This window comes from Rousettus aegyptiacus, unplaced genomic scaffold (genome assembly GCF_014176215.1).
Source record: "Rousettus aegyptiacus isolate mRouAeg1 unplaced genomic scaffold, mRouAeg1.p scaffold_m13_p_3, whole genome shotgun sequence".
Classification (NCBI taxonomy): domain Eukaryota; kingdom Metazoa; phylum Chordata; class Mammalia; order Chiroptera; family Pteropodidae; genus Rousettus; species Rousettus aegyptiacus.
In genome coordinates, this window is record NW_023416306.1 from 152,181,477 (window position 1) to 152,204,875 (window position 23,399).

A 23,399-nucleotide genomic window follows, 5' to 3' on the forward strand; every position below is an offset into this window, starting at 1 on the left:
GTCAAACTGTCCTATGTCGGGGAGGAACTCAAGTAAGACTGAAAAGAAAGCCATGGAAAAACTGAAGAGGAAGCAGGAGGCCCAATTCTGGTTCCTAAATCTGCCACGACATAGCTATGTGGCCTTAGACAAGTCTCTCCAGGTGTAAATATTGAGTGGGGGTAACTAGATGATCTCCACGGGCCTCCCAAGCTCTGAAATCCTAGCCCTCCCATTTCACAAATCTACTTGGCCGCTGGATTTAGTTTCTGGGCTTCTTTCCCACACACAGAGGCTGTTTTCTCTGACTCTCCCTACTCCTCCTGGCTCCCAGACTGCTCAGCCACCTGCTGGGCCGTGCTGGGAGCTGGGAGGTCCTGTCCATAGAGCCTAGGGAGTCAGTGAGGTCCTCTGGGCTTGAGGAGGAAACAGACAAGCTCCATCTCACAAGAATGGCCAAGTCACACATTTATTAATTAAACCCCGTTTACACTTTTACTATCAAGTCTCGCTGATCATCTGTTTGACTGACTAATGGTCTGTTTTTTTCTTCAAAGCATTAGGGGTGCTTCAGTAATTTCACAGGCATGTACTTCCCCATAATATTGCCCAATCAGGAACCCAGAAAATGTCTGTCCTCATAACAGTGCCCTTGTAAGAAAATTCATCAGCACTCTGTCCAGTCCCCAGAGCCATCCTTGGCACAATTTACAATTCCAGGAGGAAAGAGCACATTCTTGGAAGCCATTTTCTCTTAGCAGTCCACACAACTCACTTGCCCACACCCAGATTTTGTGACAGAGCTGGTGAAAAAAATGTAAGTCCTCAAATTAGCAAAGTACTCTATTATCCTAGAAGAACATGGGAGAGGACAAGAAAAATCTGGGAAAACTAGGCTTGGGCCTCTTCTACCTGGTCAGCTGAGTTACTGGAAAGAAGTCCTGGGTCGGATAAGCAGTGGGCAGATCGACCGCCCACCCCCGCCATCCAGTTAGTTAAACAGTCACTTGTTGGCTTTCATCTTTCATCTTGGGGTGACCTCTCCTCCCACATACTAACTGGCCATCAAAGGACTCTAGCCCTGGGGGGAACGGTGCACCTCTGCCTGCAACCCTCCTTCTCTCCCTGTTCTCCCTTAGGCAAGTCATTATTTTAAGTTTGATGCCTCCGGGTCTGATGCCCATTCAGGCCTCCTTTTGGATTGAGACCCCAGAGTGTGGTTCTACCACCCCAAGGTGACGGAAGGGGGCTTAGAACCAAGGTGGGGGAAATCCTGGCCTTTTCCCCTTCTTGTTTTGTTTAAAAAATTGTCTCTGAGGCTACTTAGTGGCACTGACCTATCTGCTTTTTAAGAGGGCTTAGTTAGCAACTGAAGGCTCCATGGGCAGAGAGAGCCCCAAATCATGCAAGCAGCTCCTGCCCCACACTTGCCCCTGAAACAGAGCCCCAGCTCACCAGCTTCTGCACCAGGAAGAAATCCTTCTTGTAGATGGCAATGCCCTTGTTGAACAGCTTCCTCTCAGCCATCTTCCACTGGTCAGAGCCTGTGGGGCAAACAGGAAGCAAGGGTAGTAAAGTGGGGCCATTCTGACCAGCATGCAAGTGTGAGGTCATCCATCCATGATCTCTGCAGGCATTCAGAGCTGGCTCCATCCTGCTTCTCCCATGTACAAGCCAAGTCTCTCAGTCTCAGAGTCTCACTCTCCTCACTTGTAAAATGAGAACCAGTAATAGAAGCCACCTGTCCTGCTGTGGTATGGACTAGATGAAATAATGCATGTGGAATCTCTGGTGCTCTGCCTGGCAAAGATGACAGGTACCGCTCAACAAGGATCGATAACAGTGGTTGCTATGATTATGCCTACTTGGTCGATGTCCCTCTTAAAGCACAGGGCCCAGAATGGGATATGCCACTCCAGGGGTTGTCCAAGTTCCAGGCACCTGATGCCAATTTGAGCAGCACTCCCTGGGTTCCTGTCCCTTATACTTCGCCTTGGGCTCTTGGGCTGGATGGGCTCCCACCTGCCCATACCCTTCTCTTTTCCCTTCCAGGGCACAGGAAAGCCCCTGGAGAGCTACCCCAGCTTTGGTGTCAGTTCCCTCACTCTGGCTTATCCACACCCCACCTCCCCATCCAGAGCTGTAACTCAGTACTGATGCTGGAGAAGCCCAGAGGCTCCAGGCCCTAGGCCCACCCCTGGCCAGGCCCACCTGTGTAGTGATAAGTTGCCAGTGGGTGGTCGTGGGGCCTCATGGGCTTCTTCAATAGCAGCTTATTCAGCGTTTCCTGAAAGGGAAGCAAAGAAAAGTCAGGGGCCCAGCAGGGGTCTCAGTGGGCAAAACTCAGAGGGCCTTTCTCAGGCCTCTGAGTAGCTGGGCACTTATTGTTGCCTCCCTTAACTGCTAAGGTATAAGAAGTTTGGCAGGATGGCAAGGTCATGGAACTGCTCAGGAACCAGGCCACAGGGCCTCTCAGGAGGGAATATGTGGCCCTAAAACAGGCAGCCACAGATGAAGACGGCCCTCGGTGACAGCCCTGTCTGAGGGTAGGGACCCACTGATCCAGAATCAGGGACTGGGGTGGACAGGAGGACCCTGCGTAGCAAAGTCTGGAACCAGGGCTCCCTTGGGCTGAGCTCCTATGACCCCCAAGTTGGTCAGATCTTCCATCCTGTCTCAAATCAGCATGCCAGCAGGTCTGGCTGTTGGACAGCAGAGATGGGTCCATGCCAGCCTCCCAGAGGGTCCCTCCCTCCACCAGGGGCAGTGTCTCACCAGGATATCGCCCCTGGACTCGTGCAGACAATGCAGGGCCAGCTCCTGGTTGGTGCCAGCTCCAGGGAAAATACTAGAGCAGGCAGCTGTCAGCAGGTCTTCCACTGGATTCAAAGGAGGGAGGGGTGGAGAGAGGGAGCATGGCGAGGGAAAAGAAGAAATCAGTTTCAGGGCTGGGCTGGGCGGGGGCTGGGCCTACCCCACCCACCTACCTACCCAATAGCCCACTTTCACTTGCTGGCTTGGGTCCCCTCTCACCTTGCCTCTGCTTCTCCCGGCTACTCTCTAAGTCTTCCCATGGCTGCCACACCAAGTCGGCTTTGTGGGGATCCGCGGCTGCCAGGGCACGGTCCCTCATTGAGGGGATTTCCGCTTGGAACCGAGAGCCCACGTTGATCCGTCTGCAAGGATGGAAAGAGTAAGGAGTGAGGCCTCACCTGTAGGGATGGGGAATCTGACTTTCTCCCTGGGGATGGGAAAAGATGCAGGGGCCAGCTGGCAGAGGCTGAGTGAGGCAAGGCCTCAGCTAGGTATGAGGGAACCTGGCTTTTGTGAGGACAGTCTGGCAAGTGGCACCTGGGACTGCCAGAAAGGCAAGGCCCAGAGGTTGGAAAGGGAGAAGCTCCAGGTTTACAGACAGGGAAAGAGTCTCTTGGACCATCTTTTTAATTCTCCTCAGAGTCAAATTCAAACTGAGCTGGCCCTTTCCTTTTCCTGTGACTTCCAGCAGAATGAGAAAGTAAAGCTAAGGGCTGACTGCAGAAACCCAGAGAGGCCTCCCCGGCCCTCTGCAGGCCCCACGGAAACTCCTCTTCTTGCAGGGCCCATCTGAATGCACTGGACCCACCTGCCCACCCTCATACCATGGGCCAGAGGCAGGGCTGCACTTACGGCTCAATGCTCACTGGGGTGGCCTCCCCCATCACAGAGAGGACAGGTGGCGTGACTTCAGCGCTATCTATGGGACAAAAGGCAGGTTGTTAATCAGCACTCTCTTCTCTTCAGCAAAGCCTCTCCTCCCAGGTAGCTGCTCTACATGCACATGAACCACATTGGTGACTCACAGAGATTCACACTTGGAAATCAGGTACCCTGAGTCCTGGCTCCATAGCCTGCAATGGTGACTTGATGACTAACTGTGACTTTATCAGATATGTGGGTGTCTCCATTTTCACACCTGCTGAAAGTGGCTATTAACTACCTATCTTGTAAGGTTAAGGTGAGGATAGAATGAAATTATGCACGAAGCCTAGCCCTGGGAGCTCCCACACTCCAGAATTAACCCCACATTAAACTCTGACTGCTCTAGCAGAGAGGCTGAAACTTGGCACAGCAGTGAGGTGGTGAAGGGGATCGCTGTTTCATAATTCTCTTCTCCCTTCCTTGCTTGGTTCTCTGCCTCGGTTTCTCCTGAGCTAATCGTAATGCCCCACATGATCAAGACATTCCCTTGCTCCAAAAACAAATTTTTTACTGGCTTCTCTCTGCAACAGTAGATACACCTTGGACCCCTCTGCGGTCCCATCTCTGTCCCCCACAACCCTCTTGCCCAGACCCTTGATGCTAGCAGACAGTGCTCACTTTCCCTGGCCCACACTCTCCCTGCAGTCTTACCTCCAGGCCTTTGCACCACTCACTTCCCCTGCCTAGCGTGCCCTCCCCACCCACTTCATAGTTCAAGCTTAGTTCTAGCCCCACCCTCTCCTGAAAGCTTTCCTCCCCACCTCAGGCTAGCAGCTTCTGCAGGTTTTGGAGCTTACGGTCTGTTTCATTCACTGACTGCTGATCCCACACTGCATAGAATCTCTGCTTTTTAATCTCCCAGGCCTCCATGTCACCCGCCTAATGACCCTGTATTCTCCTCAGAACAAACCATGTCTCATACATTCCTGAAGCCCTCATTGGACCTGGTTCAAATCTTTATACCCAAGTGCTTGGTAAATACTCATGCATGGGCAGACCTCTTTTTTTGCTGCCAATCTGGTCTTTACAGTGACTTCTTCCTGCACAATGCAGGCAGGGAGAAAAGGTTCAAAGCTTTGGGTGGAACTGTGGGGAGAGGCCAGCCAGCACAAGTGATCCATTTCTCTCCCACAGACACAAGAGGGCACCAGAGAGCTAAGCTGTGGCTGAGGTCAGGGTCAGAGGTTAATCCAGTGGCGGCACCACCTCACCCCTGTGCAACCTCTGGTAGTGTTTACTCCCATTTAATCCTCTCCACCACCCGAAGAGATAGCATTATCTCTTTTTCAGAGAAAATAGATTCTTTTGTGGAGTGGGCTATTCACCACCCAGGTGAGCCAAAATATCTGCTCCTGGCCAAAATGACTGTATACAAGACCCAGGAGACAGGATCGTCACATAGTAAGAACAAATGTGATGCACCAGGCATGATGTTAAGAGCTTTAAGTGTGTTAATGCTCACCACAACCCTGTGAGGTAACTATTAGGCTGAACCACAGGAAACTTCTATTTGTGGATCTTAAAATAGTTGAATATTGGCAATTACATCATCAACCAAACACTACTAATATCCTCATTTAAACACTGAAGAAACTGAGGCGAAGGAGTTTAAATGACTTGCACAGGGAATGTATAGTAAATGGTGCACCTGGGAATTGAATCCAAGCAGCTGGGCAGATACCCCCTTCCCACACGTTCTTGAACCGGGACCTCGTTCTCTCTCTCAGATGAGAGCGGAGCCCCTTTTCCCACTGTTCCAGCCCAATCCCCAGCAGCCCCATAAGCTGAGTCTCATCCCTGCCCACTACACCCCTCCCCATTTTCCCTGCTCCACGGCAGCTGAGGGCTGGGTCACTCACTAGAGCGGAGCAGCGTGCGATGGGCACTCTTTGGCGTGATGGGAGGAGGGGCTGGGATACTGCTGGTTGACATGATGGCATTGAAATAGAGGCCGGAGCCTTCCCGCACAGGGCTGAGGATGGGGGGTGGTGTGTAGGGGGGCAGCTCAAAGCTCCGCTCAGAGGGGTGGTCGGCCAGGCGGACAGGAGAACGCAGGTGGCTCTGGTACGGGGTGATGTTGGAGTACACGGGAGGGGCGATGAAAGTGCCCGCCTTGGTGGGGATGATCAGAGGCTCGGGCCGGGGCCGCTGCTTTGGTTTTCGCACCGAAGGCTCCCCCTCCAACTTGACATTCATGTCCTCGGCCTGGAGAAGCAAAGAGAACCAAGACGGCTCAGCCCCCTATGTCATGGGAAACTAGAGTCTTGACCACTGTCTACCAGCCCGAGAGAGGGACCAGGTCCCAAAGCCCTTCTTATTGCCTCCTCTGGGGAAGGGGTCAGCAAACTGTTTCTGTCAAGGGCCAAACAGTAAATTTAAGCTTTTTGTACCACATGCGGTTCCAGTCTTCTTTTTCCCGTCCCATTCCCCTCTCCCATTAAAAAAAAAATAATAATCCTTTAAAAATGTAAAAACTAGTCTATGCCTGAAATTTGGGCCACAGGCCATAGTTCCCAACCACTGCTGTGAAACAGGCTATATATGGCAGGGACTTCAGTGGTGAAGGGCCCGGGCTCTGGAGCTGGATTGCTTGGGCTGGGATCTACGGTTTTTACTCACCACTTAAAGCAATTACTTAACTCTCTGTGCATCATCATTTTTATCATGGGAATAATAAGTGCCTACCTAATGGGGTAGCTATGAGGACTAGATGAATTCATACATGGAAACCACTGAAAACGGGACCTGGTACATAGTAATTACTCAATAAATACTGATTGCTAACACTACTTAAACTCCAGGCTCTGCATGGGAGTTGAGCATGGGACCCATGTCCAACAAAATGAACAGGACACTCCTGTCCTTGAAGAACTTTTGTTCTGATAGTATGAGTCCTACTATCAGAGGCTAGCCCACTCATGCTGTCAAAGGTTAGCTTTCCTGGCTTAAACTTCTTCCTGAGTGGTATGCCTCATGGGTTTCCATACGAATAGAAGGCAAGGCTGGCTGTAAGGGAATAAAGGCCTGTGGGGGTGGAGAAACATCCAGATCATCCCCCTGGGAGCATAGTCTGCTAACAGGTGAAGTTGGCCATGTTGACTCAGTGGGCCTGGGAACAACAGGCTTTTCCCCTTCTCAGGTTCCTACTTCCATAAGATCTTTCACTGGAGGGCCCTGACTCCCTATGAGGCCTTGGCCATGTCCCTTAGTCATCTGTGCCCTCTCTGCTCTTCTATAGACTAAGACAAAATGATGTTGTTCATGCTTCCTCCCTTAGGGGAACAATATGATTACACACACACACACACACACACACACACACACACACACACACACACAGTGCAGTAGAGCCAAAGGCCCCCAAACTTGCTAGACAAGAAATACAGCATGAACTCAGCTAGCTGTAATAATTTGTAATTTCATGATAAAAGAAATGGATTTAAACTATTCTGAATATTCGATATTTTTCATATTGATTTTTTTAGGTGTGAAAGAAGGAAGAGAGGGAGAGAAGTCCTTTGTATGATGTACTTCAGACAGAAACCAACGTATATATGGATATAATCATGGATGTTTGGGATTTACTTTCAAAAAATCTAGTGGCAGGGAGAAATGGAGGTGCAAATGAAAGAAGATTGGCTGTATGGTGATGGCATTCAATATACCAGTCTCCATACTTCTGTGCAAGTTTGAAAATGTACGACAAAGAACAATAATTAAATAACAAAAAAAATAAATCTCCTCCAAAAGCCTAATATAGTGAAAGTACTCAAGGACAGGGATTCAGGAAATCCAAATCCAGGTCTAGCTCTGCCACTACTGGGCCTTTTCTGGACCTGTCCCCTTATCTTTGAAATAGATGTACTGAGCTGTGTAGTTACTGAGGCTCCTTCCCACCCATCCTTAGGATAAGCTTCCCAGGCCTCCAGCCTCTATCACAAACTTTTTTCCAACCAGAGAAGATGACCCCAGAGAATAGAGACTGTGCTGCTCATCGTAACCTGGGAGCTCCTCTTTCTCTTCAGGATAGGCATGCAGGCCACATCTCCAGCTGAGAATAACTAGAAAATCTGGACTTGATATAAAAACTACATTTCTGAAGGTATCAGAGAACAAATAAGTTGGCAGAGAATTAAGGAGCCAAGATCCAGAAAAAGAAGGAAAGTCAAAGAGGTGAACTAGCATTTGGAGTTGTGTTTTCCCTAGAGGGGATGCCATTACTGGAAGAGGCAACTGAGAGGCTGAGAAACTGAGTAGAGCTTTTAACAAATTCCAGGAGCTAGCAGAATAGAAGATAGAGTTAAAGGTTTGAAGGATAGCCTGGCAGAACCCCCTGGCTTTGGACTGTAATTCCAAAGGGCTATATCCTAAAAATCAAGATGAATTAGAAATAGATTGGTCCTCACATGGAATCATACTCAGTTTCAAATAATCTCATCTCTACCACAATTTAATCTCTGATTAAATTAAAGTAAGCCAGGATAGCTGCTGTTCTTTGCAACTTGTCAGATGCAAATATGGAGGAGAATCTCATCCAGAGACTTTAATTACTCAATAATTTTTCATATATAATGTTTAACATTCAATAAAAAACAATCATATATACGAGAAAGCAAGATGTGATTTTAAAAAAATAACATAATAGAAACAGACCCATGAGGATCCTATTAAGGGAGTTATGAGAAACTTTAAGAAAACTATGCTTAAGTTATGCACTAAAATAAAAGGAAAGGTTGAGAATTCCATCAAAGAACTAGAAACTCCAAAAATAAACCTAATGGAAATTTGGTAACTGAAAAAAACAAATTAAAAATAAGAACTCAATGAATGGGCTTAATAGCACATTAGACATATCTAAAGAGAACTGATGAACTGAAAGATAGGTCAGATTAAGAAAAAAATGCAAACTATAGAAAAGTGCATGACAGACAAAATAGGGGATATGGCAAAAAGCTCTAACAAATGTGTAACTAGAGTCCCAGAAGAAGAGATAGAAAATGACAGAAGAAATAAGGCAGAAGAAATGTTCAGGAAGCACTACAAACTCTAAATAGGATAAATACAAAGAAAATCGCATTTAGGTATAATAGCAAAACTGCTGAAAATGAATGACAAAAAAAAAAACTTTTAAAAGTGACAAGATAAAAAGACACCTTACATTCAAGGAGCAACAATATTGCTTATAGTGATTTCTCAATACTGTAACTATAACAGAAGCTTGAAGATGCTGGAATGATATCTTTAAATTTGCCAAAAGAAAATAACTACCAACGCAGAATTCTCTACCCCACAAAGTTATCCTTCAAAGATGAAGAGGAAATAAAAACATTTTCAGACAATCAAAGAGTAATAAAATTTATCACTAATTGGCTCACACTAAACAAAATACTAAGGATGTTCTTCAAGCAGCATATAAATGATCTGAGATGGAAGCCTAGAGATAAAAGAAATAAAAAGCCACAAAAATGGTAAGCATTCAAGTAAATATGAAATAACTGAACAGAACAATAATGCTATAATGTCCTGTCAATATTAAAAATATATGGAGAATGAAAATACATGTCATTAACTCTACTCTTTAGGTATTGGTGGGAAATAGAGCATGAAGGCTAAATTGTCCAGGAAGAGGTAAAATAGTAACTTACATTACAGTTAAATAAGCCAAGAATGCATGTTTTAATATCTAATAGCCCTTTTCCACCTGAGAATTAAGCCCTAACGAGTTAACTTCTCTCCTTACATCTAGAATGGTACTAGCTTTGTATCATCCTCCAAAGAACTGAGAAAATAGTCATTCAAATCTCTTTCTGTAGGGCTTAATTCTCAAAGAAATCCAAGTAAGAAAGGCTACTAGGGTCATGACTAAGAGATTAATAAGGAATTAGATAACTAATGAATTAATAAAGAGGGGAAACAGAATTACAAGCCCAATCACTCCAAAGGTAAAGGAAAAAGGGGGAAAAAAGGAACACAGAAAAAATGCAGGATGGAATAAATAGAAAGCAAACAGGAGATGGCAGATCCAAACCCAAGTAATTACATTAAATGTAAACTGTATCAATACTCTACTTAAAGACAAAGGTTGTTTGAACAGAAAGCAAGCCCCAATTGTGTGCCACTTGAAAGATAGACCTTAAGTAGATAGATACAGAAAAGCAGAAAATAAAAAGATGGAAGAAATACATATCTCATGGCCTTCTGCTCAAAACTAACCAAAAAAAAAAAAGATCAAGACAAAAAAGGAACATTTCATGATGGTAAAGGGTCTAACCCAGTTTTAAATAAGTATGCAACTAATAACATTGCATCAAAATGTAAAACAAATGTACTGACAGAACTGAAAGAAGAAACAGACAAAACCTCAATCTTAGTGGGAGATTCCAACATACATGTTTGTAGGGACGGAACAAGCAAACATCTCTAAATCCTAGTGCCTAGCACAGAGCCTGACCCATATTAGAGGCCCAATCAAAATCTGGTGACCTGAAATGAAAGAGGTTCACACATCCTAGATTTTCCTAGACCATCCCAATTTCAATTATAAAACTGTCTCACTGTCCCTCATAAGAACATTTGTCTGGAGTTTGGTTTGCAGAATAGAAACAGTATCCCCACAGGTTATCTGAATCGCCTCTAAACTGTCATGTTCTACTCTCCCCATAGGGTACCAGGCCACCAGGACCATTCAGGTACTGGAGGTGTTTGTGTGGGCAGGCTCACATACCTGAGCTGGGGCATCGGTCCCCGGGATACGGGTGGACCGCCTGCGGGTGACAATGACGGACGGCTTGTGTTCAGTGGGGTTCTGTTCAGGACCCTTCCCGTCCTCGTCAACACCTCCAGCTTGAGCTGCTTCCGTTGGGTCCACAGTCCGCACGGGCACAGACACTGGGATGATGAGAGGTACCATCCCACTGTCCTCGCGTGTTCGCTTGGAAGCTAAGGAAGGCTCAGAAAACTCCACCCCGCACTTGGTAGTTGAAGCCAGTACAGTTTTCCGCTTCTCCTCAGAGCCACTGGCGTCCTAGAGAAGGGAAGGGAGGCGAAATGTGGGTGAGGTTCAGATGATAAGTCCTGATTTGCACTAGGGGCATAGGACCCCTAGTCCCGTTTGATTCAGGGACTGGAAACATTCATGATGGTTCCCTCCCAATGGGATCTGAAAACCCCGCTTTTCCCTGACCTCGTTTTTCCCCACCATATTCCCAAATACTCTCCAAAACCTCCCTTCTGCCAAGTCGCCCCGTCCTGGCCTGGAGCAGGTTCCCAGATGGCCATCTCAGGCCACGAGTGTTTTGCTTGGCCTGCACAGTGAGCGGCACATGAAACACTATCTAAATATTTAAAACGTATCTCTGCAAAAGAAAGTAAGCAAGGAACCCGTGGCAAGGTAATGGTGGTCTTTGTATCTATTTCCCATTGGCAACTGGCTGGAGTCAAGTTCTATAGCCTCCTACATATCAGCCTGGCCCTACAGGTATTGGGGGTTGAGACCCTGAGCAAAGAAAAGGGCAAACACTAGTTCTGGAGTCAGATACTGGGCTTCTAAGCTAGCTTTGTGACCTTGGGAAATCCGACTTGGGGCTCAGCTTCTTTAGCAATGAAACGAGATAAATGACTGAGCATCCCTCTCTTAGAGTTTTACGATAAATTATGATCAAGAAACTCCAAGTACAACATAGGTGCTCACATTCTGTTCATTCTTCTTCCCCATGGTTATTGCCTTTTATTTTAAATCAACTTTACTGCCGTATAATTTACACACAACAAAATGCACCTATTTTTAATTATAGTTTGATGCATTTTGACCAGTATAATCACCTGTGTAACAACTACCACATTCTCGTCTTTTAGCACACAGATCCAGGAATGGTTTCACTTCCTACTATTCCCAGTCCCTCAATTCCCAGATGAAGAAGCCACCACACGATGGTGGACTGCTCTTTCCTGCCCGCAACCCTGTGTGTGCATAAACCTGGTCTTTCTTTCAGGTACGGATGCACCTAGGTAGAGACCCTTTGCATGAAGGGAGTTCAGAATGCCCTAAAATTTATGGGTTCTTTTGTTTCCTTCAAGGAACTGCCCTTGTGGACCTGGAGTCACTTGCTCTCCCCAGGCCCCCAACACAGCTCACCCTGCCCTCTGCCAGGTCTGGCCCCTACCCTGTGCCACTCTCACCTTTGCGTTCTGCAGCGAGGCCAGCTCCACTGCCTTCTGGGCCAGGGTCAGCAAATTGGCCTCCTGGGACACCCGGCGCCTCCGACGCGTGCTCTGGATCACCCCGCCCCGCAGCACCTGCCCACAGTCCCCCGTGCCCATCGCCCGCATGGCCTCCTCGTTGCCCATGGTGGGAGCCGCCCGCTCCCGACCATTGGGGGCCAGTCTCTCCCCATCAGACAGCAACTGCGACTCCCTCAGCTCCAGCGGGAATCCCAGCGCTTCAGGGTGGGGCTGCCCCAGGGGTCCAGGTGGCGGCTGCTGCGGGGGCCAGTGATGTAGGAACAGATTGGTGGCAGGCTCCTGCCCAGGCTGGGTGCCAGCCCCATCCAGGGTGGTGGAAGGCAGGACACCCTCCTTTGAGAGGCGGCGGGAGCGGCGGGGGAAGGCAATCGGGGCCTGAGGTAGCATAGGCTGCGAGGCTGACTCCTGCAGGAGGGCCTTTCGCAGTTCTGGGTTCATATCAGGATTGGGGGGGAAGGAATAGGGTGCCATGCTGTGGTGAGCCAGGTGGGACTGCCCCAGCGTCCCCGGCGGCTGCAGGCCAAAGTCCTGGGGCTGCTGAGAGGGCGGCTGCTGCATGGGATAGAAGTTCTCAAAGAGCTGCATCTGGGGCAGGGCTGCTTGCTGCTGATGCTGCTGCTGCTTCTGCGGTGGGAAGGCGGCAACAGAGTTGGGGGGCGGTGGGCCCTGCCGGAAGACCTGCCGGTTCACCTGGTGGCCGAACGCCAGCTGGAAGGGCTGCAAGGGCAGCGTCTGGTTTGGGGGCTTCTTGGCCACGTGGAAAGAGTTCAGGGGTGCCTGGGGCCGCCCGACCTCCAGCGGTACCTTCTGTGGCATCACCGGCCGCACGGCGTTTCCGTAGTGGTCCAGCTGCGGCGCCCCTCCTTTCTCGCGTTTCAGCGCCTCGGGGTGGTTATAGTAGGTAGAGACCCCCAGGCCAGCATGAGGTCTCCCCTTGTGTCCACCGTAGAGGGGCAGACTGTGGCAGTTCCACGTAGCGTGCGGTGGAGGCTGGCCCGGCTGCCGCTGCCAGCTGCTGTCACTGACTCCCCCGCCCCCTCCCCGCCCCGGGGCCATCACAGAATTGGGCCACTTGACTGTGCCCACCTGCTGGGACAACATGGCTGCCGTGGCCTGCTCGGCCCCATACACCACGGAGTTCAGCAGGGCCAGGCTGTTGGGCAGCTCCACAGGCTGCGAGGCAGGGGCGGCCCCCGTTGAACCCTCGTGCCCGAAGTAAGGCTCCTCCTTCACTCTGGTGGACTGTGGAGGGGCTGAGGGCTGTTGCGGGGCCTGCAGGGGTGGGGGCTGCTCCTTGGGAGCTGGTTCCTGGTCCCCAAAGAGGCAACGCTTCCGCTTGTTCTGACCCTTGGGCTGGGCCTGGAGGTTCATGGTGTGGCCAAAGGGGCCCCAGCAGTGAGACCTACTTTATCAGTTGCCCATCCCCTAGAGGAAGGTCCTGCTGGAAGCCCTGCCCTAGTCCTGTAGCTGGTGAGGGCAGAGCAGAAGCAGAGGACAATGCTGGGACAATGCCGTCAGGCACAGGGAGAAAGAGCTGCTGGCGCTTCCTTCCTCTTTGCAGAGACCTCCTGAGCTTGTTTACTCTTCCCAGGTCATGATGCTCCGCAGGGCCCTGGAGCCTGCAGACAGAAGAATAGTAAAAGCGTCAGCCACAGCCTCCAAGGATGCCCCAGACATCAGCACAAGAGAGGGGCCTCTAAGGCCCTGTGATAAATTTGGTTGTGTAATTTGTGCACTGAACAAAGACACCTGCCGAGGAGGCAGATGGGGCTGAAATCAAACCTGAGCCCCTGCCCGCTGAGCTGGGAAAAGGGGTGACAAAAGCCTAATTGGGTTCCTTTCTCCTATTAAGCCAGCCAGGCCTCAGCCTAGTGGGCAGCCAGGTGTGGTCTTCTCACATCTGTCCAAACAGTAGCCTCCCCACCAGACCCAGAAGGAGCTTCATTCAGCCAATGCTTCCTCTGACACTCCAACCACATCTCAGACACAGAAAATGGAGAGAACAGGGGTCATTCCCAACTGTGCAGCCCCAGGATCAGGAGCCCACCAGGTCCCTGCAAAGTCCAGGGCTCAGGCCGAGCTAGGCTCAAGTCCTTCGCACTGAGGCTGCAGTTGAGGCCCCAGAAAGGTGTGTGCAGTCCTCGCCCCACCCCTGGGAGAAACTGCTGGGTGGGACTGTGGCTGCCAGAGTCTTCCCCAAACTAGCACAAGAACCTGTTTTGCAGCTCTGTCTGGCAGGAGGCAGGATCTCACATGGTAGCTGGTCAGCAGTCTCCACCCACCCTCCTCCACTGTCAAAAGCTCCCGGCATCTCAAGAAAAGAAATAGCATAACTAGATACTGAAGGGGTGCAGATTGCTAGAACTTAGGTCCAGAAGGTTTCTCTATGACACGGTATGACTAAAGTGCTCCTAGTGTTTCTGTATTTGTTTTATAACCTGATTAAAAAAGAAAAAACGGGTTGCTCAATTTATCCTGCTACAGGACATAGAATCAAGACCAGTATAACTTCCATAAATTTTCAAAGAGTTTCTTTCTTCAGAAAAGGCTTTTATTTTCCTCTCTGAGAAGCTGGTGAGGGTGGAAGCTACAGTACCCACCTCTTCCCCAGACTAAAGTTCTGGTCCTGAGCCAGTTAGGCCTGGAGGGGCAAGGAGGGGAGCTCAGGAAGCCCTGGGGAATAAATCTGCAGGCCCAGGCTGACCTCAGACCTCAGCAATCAGCCCCTAGACACTGCAGGTCACTGTTTGCAGCCCAGGTGTTGCCAGGGAACTAGCAGAGAGCAGAGGAGGGCCAGGGCTGGGCGGTACCGGGCGGGCGCTGGTACGAAGCCCCGGCTACACCCCTGCGCTGTCCTGGCCCCGGGGAGGCCTCCGCGCTATCGCTCCAGTGCAGGCTTCCGTACCTCTCCAGCCCTTCCCCTCCAGAGCTGCAGCTGCGTGACTCACTCTAGGCCCCCTGCCTTTCACTTTCACCCGGCACCCAGAAGGAGAGGAACTTCCTCCTCCATTTCCTTCCTCAGCCCCAGGCCTGAAGAGAGAGAGAGAGAGAGAGAGAGGGAGAGAGAGAGAGAGAGAGAGACTCCCCTTGCCTGCACCCCCTTTGTCTTTACATATGGAATTTGGAGGAGGGGAGAGGCTAGGAGGGCATCCAAGTCACCCTGGCACCAGCACGAGTGGGAGGATTAGGACAAGCACAGTGCTGCAGGCCACCGAAACCACCTTTTGAACAAACCCCCTTTTCTTGCTTTTAAATTCTTATTCCCTGATAGCCAACCCAATTCGGAGCTGAGACCCAAAAGCCAGCCAGCCTTAGGTTGAAAAAAGCCCTGGGCGTCATCGCAAAGCTGCAGGACTGTCCAGCTACAGGAGTAGGGCTCTGCCGCCCCAGTCGGCATGAACAAACTGGAAGTACTGGTAAGCAATAGCAAGTCGGAGGCAGGAAGAACACGCTTGGGGAGAGGAAAGGGGAGGGTGCCCGGGGTAGGCTGGGAGATCCACGTGCCTCCAGGGGGCTGAGAGCCCCTCAGATGCTCACACACATTTGTGGCACCCCGCCCCCGACAGCGCGTGCACGCACGCGCGCACACACACACACACCCCTGCTGCCTCATGAGCCACAGCGCTGGCCGTGGGGGCTGGGGGAAGGGAAGGCCCACGTGGCAGATGAGTCCGGCTGCACGTGCAAGTGTGTGCCTGTTGGAGGGTACCCAGGGACCAGGCGCAAATGGCCACTCATTGCCTAGGGGAGGGCAAGCACTGCACGTTGGGCTGGAGGAGATGGGGTGGAATCTGAGCCAAGGGCAGGGCTGCTCCTGCCCCCCTCCCGCCAAGGCTGCCTCGTCTGCAGCTGTTTAGTCAGGTCCAGAGGGGCTAAGCTCAGCTGGTCTGCGTCCCGCCACCAACCCTGCACATCAAGGAGGGCCACTGAGTAGATTTCCAAAGCTGGGCCAGGGACTCAGAGGAAATCAAGGGGACCAATCTAGGGAGGCTGAATTGCCCCAGAAGCGTCGGCAGAGGCCTCCCCGTCACCCCCACTGGCCAGCTAAGAGTGCTAAGAGCACAGCCACCCACCTAGATGTGGTACCTTCAGAGAAGAAAGGTCATTATCTGGGCGGATGAGGACAAGAGTGGAAGATGTCTGGGAAACCTGGAGGAAGGAGAGGAGGGGACACACCAAGCAAGGCAGGAAGCGCTAAGTAGTAATAGTTGTTTTTTATTGTTAGGAGTAGTAATAACAATAGTAACAATAATGCACTTGTACCCAGCAGGTCGTGAGTGCTTTGTATGTGTTTAACTCACGACAGCCTTATAAGGCCGCATGAAGCCAAACCATTGTTATTTTTAACCTCCCTTTTACAGGTAGCTAGGTTAGGCTCAGGGGGGCTAAGCAACCTGCCAGTGGTCACAGTAATTATGCTGCAGAGCCAAAACATGAACCTAGGTCTGTTAGACATCAAGGACACGTTCTTATTCCTTATCCTCAAGACATGCCACTAAGACCCCAGGTCCCTCTGCACACCTCCTTCGCATGGCACCCTCCCCACTGTCTTAGAACAAGGACTTTCTGGACACCGATATCCTCACTGGCCCTGGGAAGCCCCTTACCCCGGCCTGAACTGTTGGTAGGTAAACATCTCCTATTCTCTCCTAATCCAGCTGAGATCTACAGAAAGCGGGGGAAGGGAAGAGACCTCACCATAGAGGGGCCAGAGGGGTATGTGAGGTCCACCTGCAGGGAGATTTGAGACTGCATAGGCCCCTTTGGCCCTGCCCTCTGGGCCTGGGCTTCCCAGCCCCTCAAGACCACCTGCCTCAGTTCTGTTTGCTGCTGGTGGGGTGTCCAGCTCTCATTTGCCACCGGTACGTCACTGTTTGCAACTCTGGCCAGGACTGAGCCACTTCCTCCCATTCTTCTGCCCAACCCCACTCCTCTACCCCTCTGATAGAAGTCAGCCTGGCCTTCCTCACAGAAAGGAAGAGAAAGGAAGCCATCTCTTCAGAAGGCTGCTGACCTATGGGCCAACTCCCCGAGGCTGCAGAGAAGAGGGTATAATGAGGAACTCCTGCATGCAGCTCACCCCTGGGACTGGCTACAGGGCCGCTGACGACAGAGGCAGGAACACTGCAAAAGGAAACCCACAGTCACTGTGGGGCCCCGGTCACTGCAGCCCCTCTGTCAATCTGTTTGACTTTCCGTCCTGGCTCCATTTACTCTTCCCTTCCTCCAGGTACCTCACTGCTGCACCCAGTCCCTGGCCAGACCCAGACACCCCTGGGCAGGAGACAAGGCAAGAGTCTGGCGTCAGTGGCCAGGTGCCTACAAGGCTTTCAGGAGGATCTGTGGCGAGCAGCACTTTCTCTCTACAGAGGACAGCGATGTGCACCAAGAAAAGAAAACAATGCTGAACCCACATATGTGTTTTGCAGACACATGAGGGAAGGTGCTGGAAAGGCCGTTGGGAGTTCTGTGCTGATGGTGACACCACGTCCTCCAGGGATGGCAGCTTGAACACAAACCGCTCCCCGGGAGCTATCAGCAGCCCTGCCACATGCCCAGCATTGGCCAGGAGAACCCACTGAGTCTTCACCACAGGGTGCTGGGGCCAAGCAATGACCCTTAAGGGGACTAGGGCTACTTACAAGCTTGGGGTATTCAGTGTGGCCATGTGAGAGAAAGGACCATTGTGAGTCAAGGTTACACGGGCCAGGAAGGAAGTGGCCAGCTTGGTCCCAGCAGCCACCAAGGGGCTTAGTTCTGATGTGGGAATGAGAGTTGAGTACCCAACCTTTGGAGCTCATGCTCCAAGCTCCTGCTCTTACAACTTGGGCCACTGCCGGGCCCACAAAGTCAGCACTAGGAAGGCAGGGGGGCTCAGAGCTCATGCATCTCCAACCCAAGGCAAAACAGACCCGAGTATGTCATCCAACAAGGGCCCGAATCTCTAGTCCGACCAGTTTCCTAAGCACTGAAGAAGCTATCTTAGGACAAAGCCTAAACTCCCTGTCCTTCTCACAAGTCCCTACAGACTTGGGCTCCTGACACCTCTCTCAACATGCCAAGCTTGAGCCAGCATTCAGTGCTAGTCCTGCCCCAACATGCTGTTCCTGCTTTGTTTCCAGGTCTTTGACCAGGCAGTACCTCTGCCTAGGCTGCCTTCCCACCCTTGTCACCTGGCCAAGTCCTCCTCATCCTTCAGGTCTCAGACACTGCTTCTCTGGGAAGTCTTCCCTCACCCCAAGGCTAAGCCAAGAACTTCGCTATGAGACCCTGACACCTCCCAACCGCACTCTGCTCCCCGCGCCATGCTCAGCACACTATATTCCAGGCACTTCTTTCTTTGTCTCCAGCAGACAGCCAACTCCATGGGATAGAGTTTACAGGACATTGTATTTGGCACTTGGCTTGTACCGGCTTCCTGAAATGCTCATTCAAGACTGCGCCTAAGGTGAGTCAGAGCCAGGCCTGGGCAGAGGCACGACTCACAGCCAGCATGTCTACCCTAAGCTCCTGCCTGGCCCTGACTTCCAGTCCCTCCCCCTGATCAGAGTTCCCATGATGCTGAGATAAAGTGAAAAGGCCCTGCTCCCAACCCCAGCCCACCCCACTCCACCACTGGTCCCTCACCAACTAAGCTAAACACAAATCGTTCTCCAATTGTGGGCCCACAAGCTACCTTGCCCGTTGACTCTCTATCGCTTGCTGTCACACACCACATGCAGGCCAACTGGAAAAGTGCCAGCCCTGCCACTGCCCTGCCTCATTTTTCTTCCCCCAAGGCTGCCCACCCCTGCCTAGACCATAGCCTGGTTTCCTGTCTGGCTATGAAACCAGGGGGCCGTGATGAGGGGCCCTCCCTAGAAGAGCCCGGCACGGCCCATCTGGCCCGGTAGCCCAGGCTAACATCTTGAAAAGCTCTCTCAGATACTCTGGAGCCTTTGGCTATAGCCAGACTAGGCGAGTGGCCTGAACTGCTGCTTTGAGGAAGCTAGAGTTGCCCAGGCCCTAGGTAAACCTTCCCTCTGGACACAGTGTCATCATCTGCAATGTTGTAAGCCCCCTTTTAACTAGGAGTTTACATCCAGGCTGAAGGGTGCCATTTCTCCAAGCCACTGGACACATAAGTCTTGTTCTCAAGGAATCTGAAAACCAATAAGGAAGGGGACACCAGCAACGAAGAGGAGCACCTGCTTCCTACAAGGGTCACTTCCCCAGAGGGCATGAAAGAGCAGGTCCTATGATCTGCCCACTCTCAGTCCAGAGAGTCCCCAGATTGTCACTTCTTAAGACTGAACTTCAGCTCTGAAAGGCAGAGTGGCCAGGCCAATAGGCCAGGGCTCATGAGTCCCAGGGGTCTCAGCCATGAAGCTGGTCAGGCTCAGAAGTCTTGGCCAGGGTTCGAGCGGGCCGCTGTTAGAGCTTTATGAAAATGCCCACACTGTGGTGCTTGCTTTTAAAGGGATACTGTGAAAGGGGAATCCTCTGCTTGATGAGGCACCCTCAGGGCTTCATTCAGATGCCTATCTTTATCATCCTCCTCTCCTACTGCCTGCAAAAAAACCCAGGATGCCCATGAGAAACCAAGATAACCAGGTCTGTTTTATCAAGAGGAAGCTGAGGCAGGCAAAGCACACAGTTCCAGACAAAGCCAGGAAAGGATGGAGCCTCTGTCTAGCTCAGCTTCTGCCCCCTCTGGAGGTACCAATAGCCTCCCACCTGGGCAAGGGCCACAAAGGATCACCGGCAGCCCAGGAAAACCCTCCCAACAGGATTTTAGGAATCCAGAGGTGGTGAGGTGGAACCTCGCAGGTTTAGACTCTTTCCAGAAGAGATATAGCAAATGTCCCTGCACCCAGGTCTTTAAGTGACTTAACCTCTGAAGAGGACCTCGTGGGGACCAGTGGGGCCCCTGGTCTCCTCACAACTCTCTTCACGCCCTGTAGGGCTCACCCCTCTAAAGGCTACTCTGGTTCCTCCCTCTCCTTCTGAAAAGGCCTGGTTTCTCGGCAGGTCTAGGGCAGGGCTGTCTGGCTGCAGTGTCAGACTCTGTCCTGGGCCAAGATACAGAGGTCACTCACAGGGGCCTCTCTTAACATGGCTTCCCTCACCCTGCCTACTCCACACACACACACACACACACACTCTCCGCAGCCCTGCAGCTCTAGGCTTCAGGGAGACAAAGGAGACAATGCACAGCCCCTACGCACAGAGCTTCCAGTTCAGAGAAACACAGAAACACACACTGATTATAATGCGAGGTGGCCCATGCAGGGGCTAGAGATACACAAAGGGAGCAAGTGACCTCAGGGAGAGTTCCCTGACTTTGAGCCTTTCCTGGAGCTTTTCCCTCTGCCTAGAACTGCTGCCTCCATGCTTGATCATCTGACTTCCTTTCAAGGCCTACCTCCTCCAGGCAGCCCTCCGGCACATGCTGTTCTCACCCTTTCTGAATCTTCATGCTCTCATTTGGTGTTAACTACTATCCCACAAGGCTTCTTTAATTCCCTTCTGATTTTGCACCAAGGCTGGAAGAAGTAGGACCCGGAGGCAGAGTGGCCCAAAGGAGAGGGTAGTAAACCGGTTGTTAGGTAACCAGGTGTCTGCTCCAGGGTCTGCCGTTCACTGGTTCCGACCTGTGAGGAACTTAGGAGCCCAGGGTGGGGCAAGGGGGTCAAGGCCTGTATCTAGGAATCAAAGGAACATCTTTGAAATGAGTAACTGTCACGTGAAATAGTAGCCACCAGCACTGCCCACATTCTCAAAGTGTGTGAGTATTGCTTACTTGTGTAACCATTTAGTCTCGTCTGAAAAATGAGGAAAGCTTGGCTCTGAAAAGTAACTATTCCAGGTTACAACCTGAGGTCACGAGTGAAGAGAAAGGATTTGAATCCAAGCCTGCGGACTCCAAACCGGGTCTCACTCTATCACACCTGGCTGTCTGTCCATCTGTATTGAGCAGTGGTTCTCAAACCCATTCTGAGACTGGTTCATGGGTGTGGTGAAGGGAGGGGTGCGTTCAAGGTGAGAACTCTGCAACTGCTTCATAAGCAGCCCAGGTGGTGCCAGATGCTGGAGCAGAGAAAAGGTAAGAAGGTCAGGGCCTGGCATAAGCAGTTTACAAGGACCCACCGTTCCTCCCTCCCCAAAGAAGCCACCTGCCAAGGTGTCATGCTCTTCCCAGGAGGCATGGGGGTCCCACAGAGCCCTGGGTAGACTCTGCTCTCAGGCAGCCCCAGGACTAACCATGGCTCTTTCGGGGCCCAAAGCCCAGCTGAGTGCCCATTTCTACTGCGCACACTGTGCTAAGCACACTGCAGGCAACGTCTCATTTAACCCTCGCTCTTTTTTGTCTCATAGGTCAGGAATGGTAAACTCAAAAATATCTATTCAACTCAAAGAACACAGTAACAAAAACAAACAAACAAACAAAAGACATAAGACAGAAATCAAATAGAAGAATGGCAGATATAAGTCCTACCTTATCAATAATTACTTTAAATGTAAATATATTTAACACTCCAATTAAAAGGCACAGGTTGGGAAAATGGGTTTAAAAATATATGATCCAACTATATGCTATTTACGAGACACATACTTTAAATTCAAAGACACAAATAGGTTGAAAGTAAAAGGATGGACCATGCAAACAGTTACTGAAAGAGGGATGAAATGGCTGTACAAATATTAGACAAAATAGACCTAAAGACAAAAATTTTTATTAGAGACAGAGAGGGACATTTTATAATGATAAAAGTGTCTATCCATCAAGAGAACATTAGAAAGATATATGCACCTAACAACAGAGCCCCCAAAATACATGATATAAAAACTGCTATAATTGAAGGGAAAAGTAGACAACTTGAAAATAATAGTTAGAAACTTTAACATTACATTTTCAATAATGGTCAGAACAAGTAAACTGAAGCTCAACAAAGTAACAGAAGACCTGAATACTATAAAGCAACTAAACCTAATAGGTACCTACAGAACATTCTACCCAGCAGAATACAAATTCCTCTCAAGAGCACATGAAACATTCTCTAGGATCTATATCATAAATTATGCCATGAAACAAGTCTCAATGTATTTAAAAGAGCTGAAATCACAGAAAGTATGTTCTCCAATCAAAATGAGATAAAATTAGAAATAAAAAACACAAGGCAATTTGGGGAATTTACAGGAAATGAAGGTTAGAAGTAACTTGTCAAATTCTCACAACTCAGAAAGGCCACTCTCTCCTTATTCAGACCATGTTCTCCACACCTTGTGCACAGCCCTAGGATCTCAGATGTTTGCAAAAGCCTGGACAGCCTCTCTCCCATCCTCACGATGGACATGCACTCAACCTGACTCCAAGCTTGGACCCAGAATCAAAACATCTGGGGAGACAGAGAAGACTTCGGGCTGTAACAGCTGGTTCTGCAGCCCTGCTTCTCCCTGGGAAAACAGCCACAGGCAAATATTTTCACTCCCCCAGTCAGTCCACAGAATAGCCAAAAGGCAGATCTTTTCCAAAAGAAGGAAGCTAACATTTATAGAGCACTTCCTCCATGCCAGGCTCCTGACATACCCTGATCCATGTTTACGAGCTTCCCATCAAGGTGTCTTATTGTCCCCATTCTAAAGAGGGAAACGGAGGCTCTGCTGTTAAGGCAGCAAAAGCAAGATTCAAACTCTTGTCTTTCCATCATCCTCCCAGAAAAACCCCAAATCTACGTTTGTTGTGGGCCTCAGAAGGAAACATGAGAACCCCACAAAGCCATCTGTGGACCCTCCTGCTACCTCCCAGAGCTGCTGCCTTCCTGGGGGCATGTCCAAGTAGATCATAGCATATAACACTCCCACCCCCGCCCCTGCACCCCCCCCCCCCGACCCCGCACAAGAAATAATCCCAGCCCCAGTATGCCAGAACCTGGCTCCCCTAAAGATCGAGGGCATCTATAAAAAGCACCTAGAAGCTAGAAGAGCCCACAGAATTTTGAGGTGGGGGACTGTAGAGGTGAGTTGAGAGCTGCAGGGTCAGAAGAGTCTCCTTCTGGAATGAGTGCCTCCACACCATACAGAGAAAGGTGGCTTGTGCCACGCTTCAGAGCCAACCAGCAAGGCAGGGCCCAGCTGGGGAAGCTGAACAGATTCCGAATATCAAGGAATGTCAGTATTCACTTAGTCCAATTTCCCAGTCCACAAAGCAGCCCAGAGAAGGAAAGAAACTTGCCTTCAGATACACAGCCAGGAGCAAGCAAGGCCTAGAATCAAGGACCCAGTAACATTGCTTTATGTCTCCATTTAGGCAAGCCTCATTTTTGGCAAGACACTAGGCCGGGCTTGGAGCCAAGGTAAAATCTCAGCACCACAAAAACACGGCTTTCTACTTCACCATCTTTACCATCTCTAACATTTCTTGAGGGTACTACCATGTGCCAAGCACTCTACACATACAA

At 50.3% G+C, this 23,399-nt stretch overlaps 1 protein-coding gene across 3 annotated transcripts in view; it reads right to left on the reverse strand.

Moving 5' to 3' along the window:
- Positions 1-23,399, reverse strand: part of MIDEAS (mitotic deacetylase associated SANT domain protein) — a 62,630-nt gene that overhangs the window by 7,794 nt on the left and 31,437 nt on the right. For all 3 annotated transcript variants that reach the window (XM_016134813.2, XM_016134815.2, XM_016134812.2), the window contains exons 2-9: positions 11,896-13,577; positions 10,442-10,741; positions 5,577-5,922; positions 3,646-3,712; positions 3,013-3,155; positions 2,755-2,858; positions 2,191-2,266; positions 1,435-1,523 (exon numbers count right to left, since the gene is read on the reverse strand). In XM_016134813.2, the coding sequence (XP_015990299.1) occupies positions 1,435-1,523; positions 2,191-2,266; positions 2,755-2,858; positions 3,013-3,155; positions 3,646-3,712; positions 5,577-5,922; positions 10,442-10,741; positions 11,896-13,329 (2,559 nt within the window). In that variant the 5' untranslated portion in view covers positions 13,330-13,577. The remainder of the gene's footprint in view (positions 1-1,434; positions 1,524-2,190; positions 2,267-2,754; positions 2,859-3,012; positions 3,156-3,645; positions 3,713-5,576; positions 5,923-10,441; positions 10,742-11,895; positions 13,578-23,399) is intronic.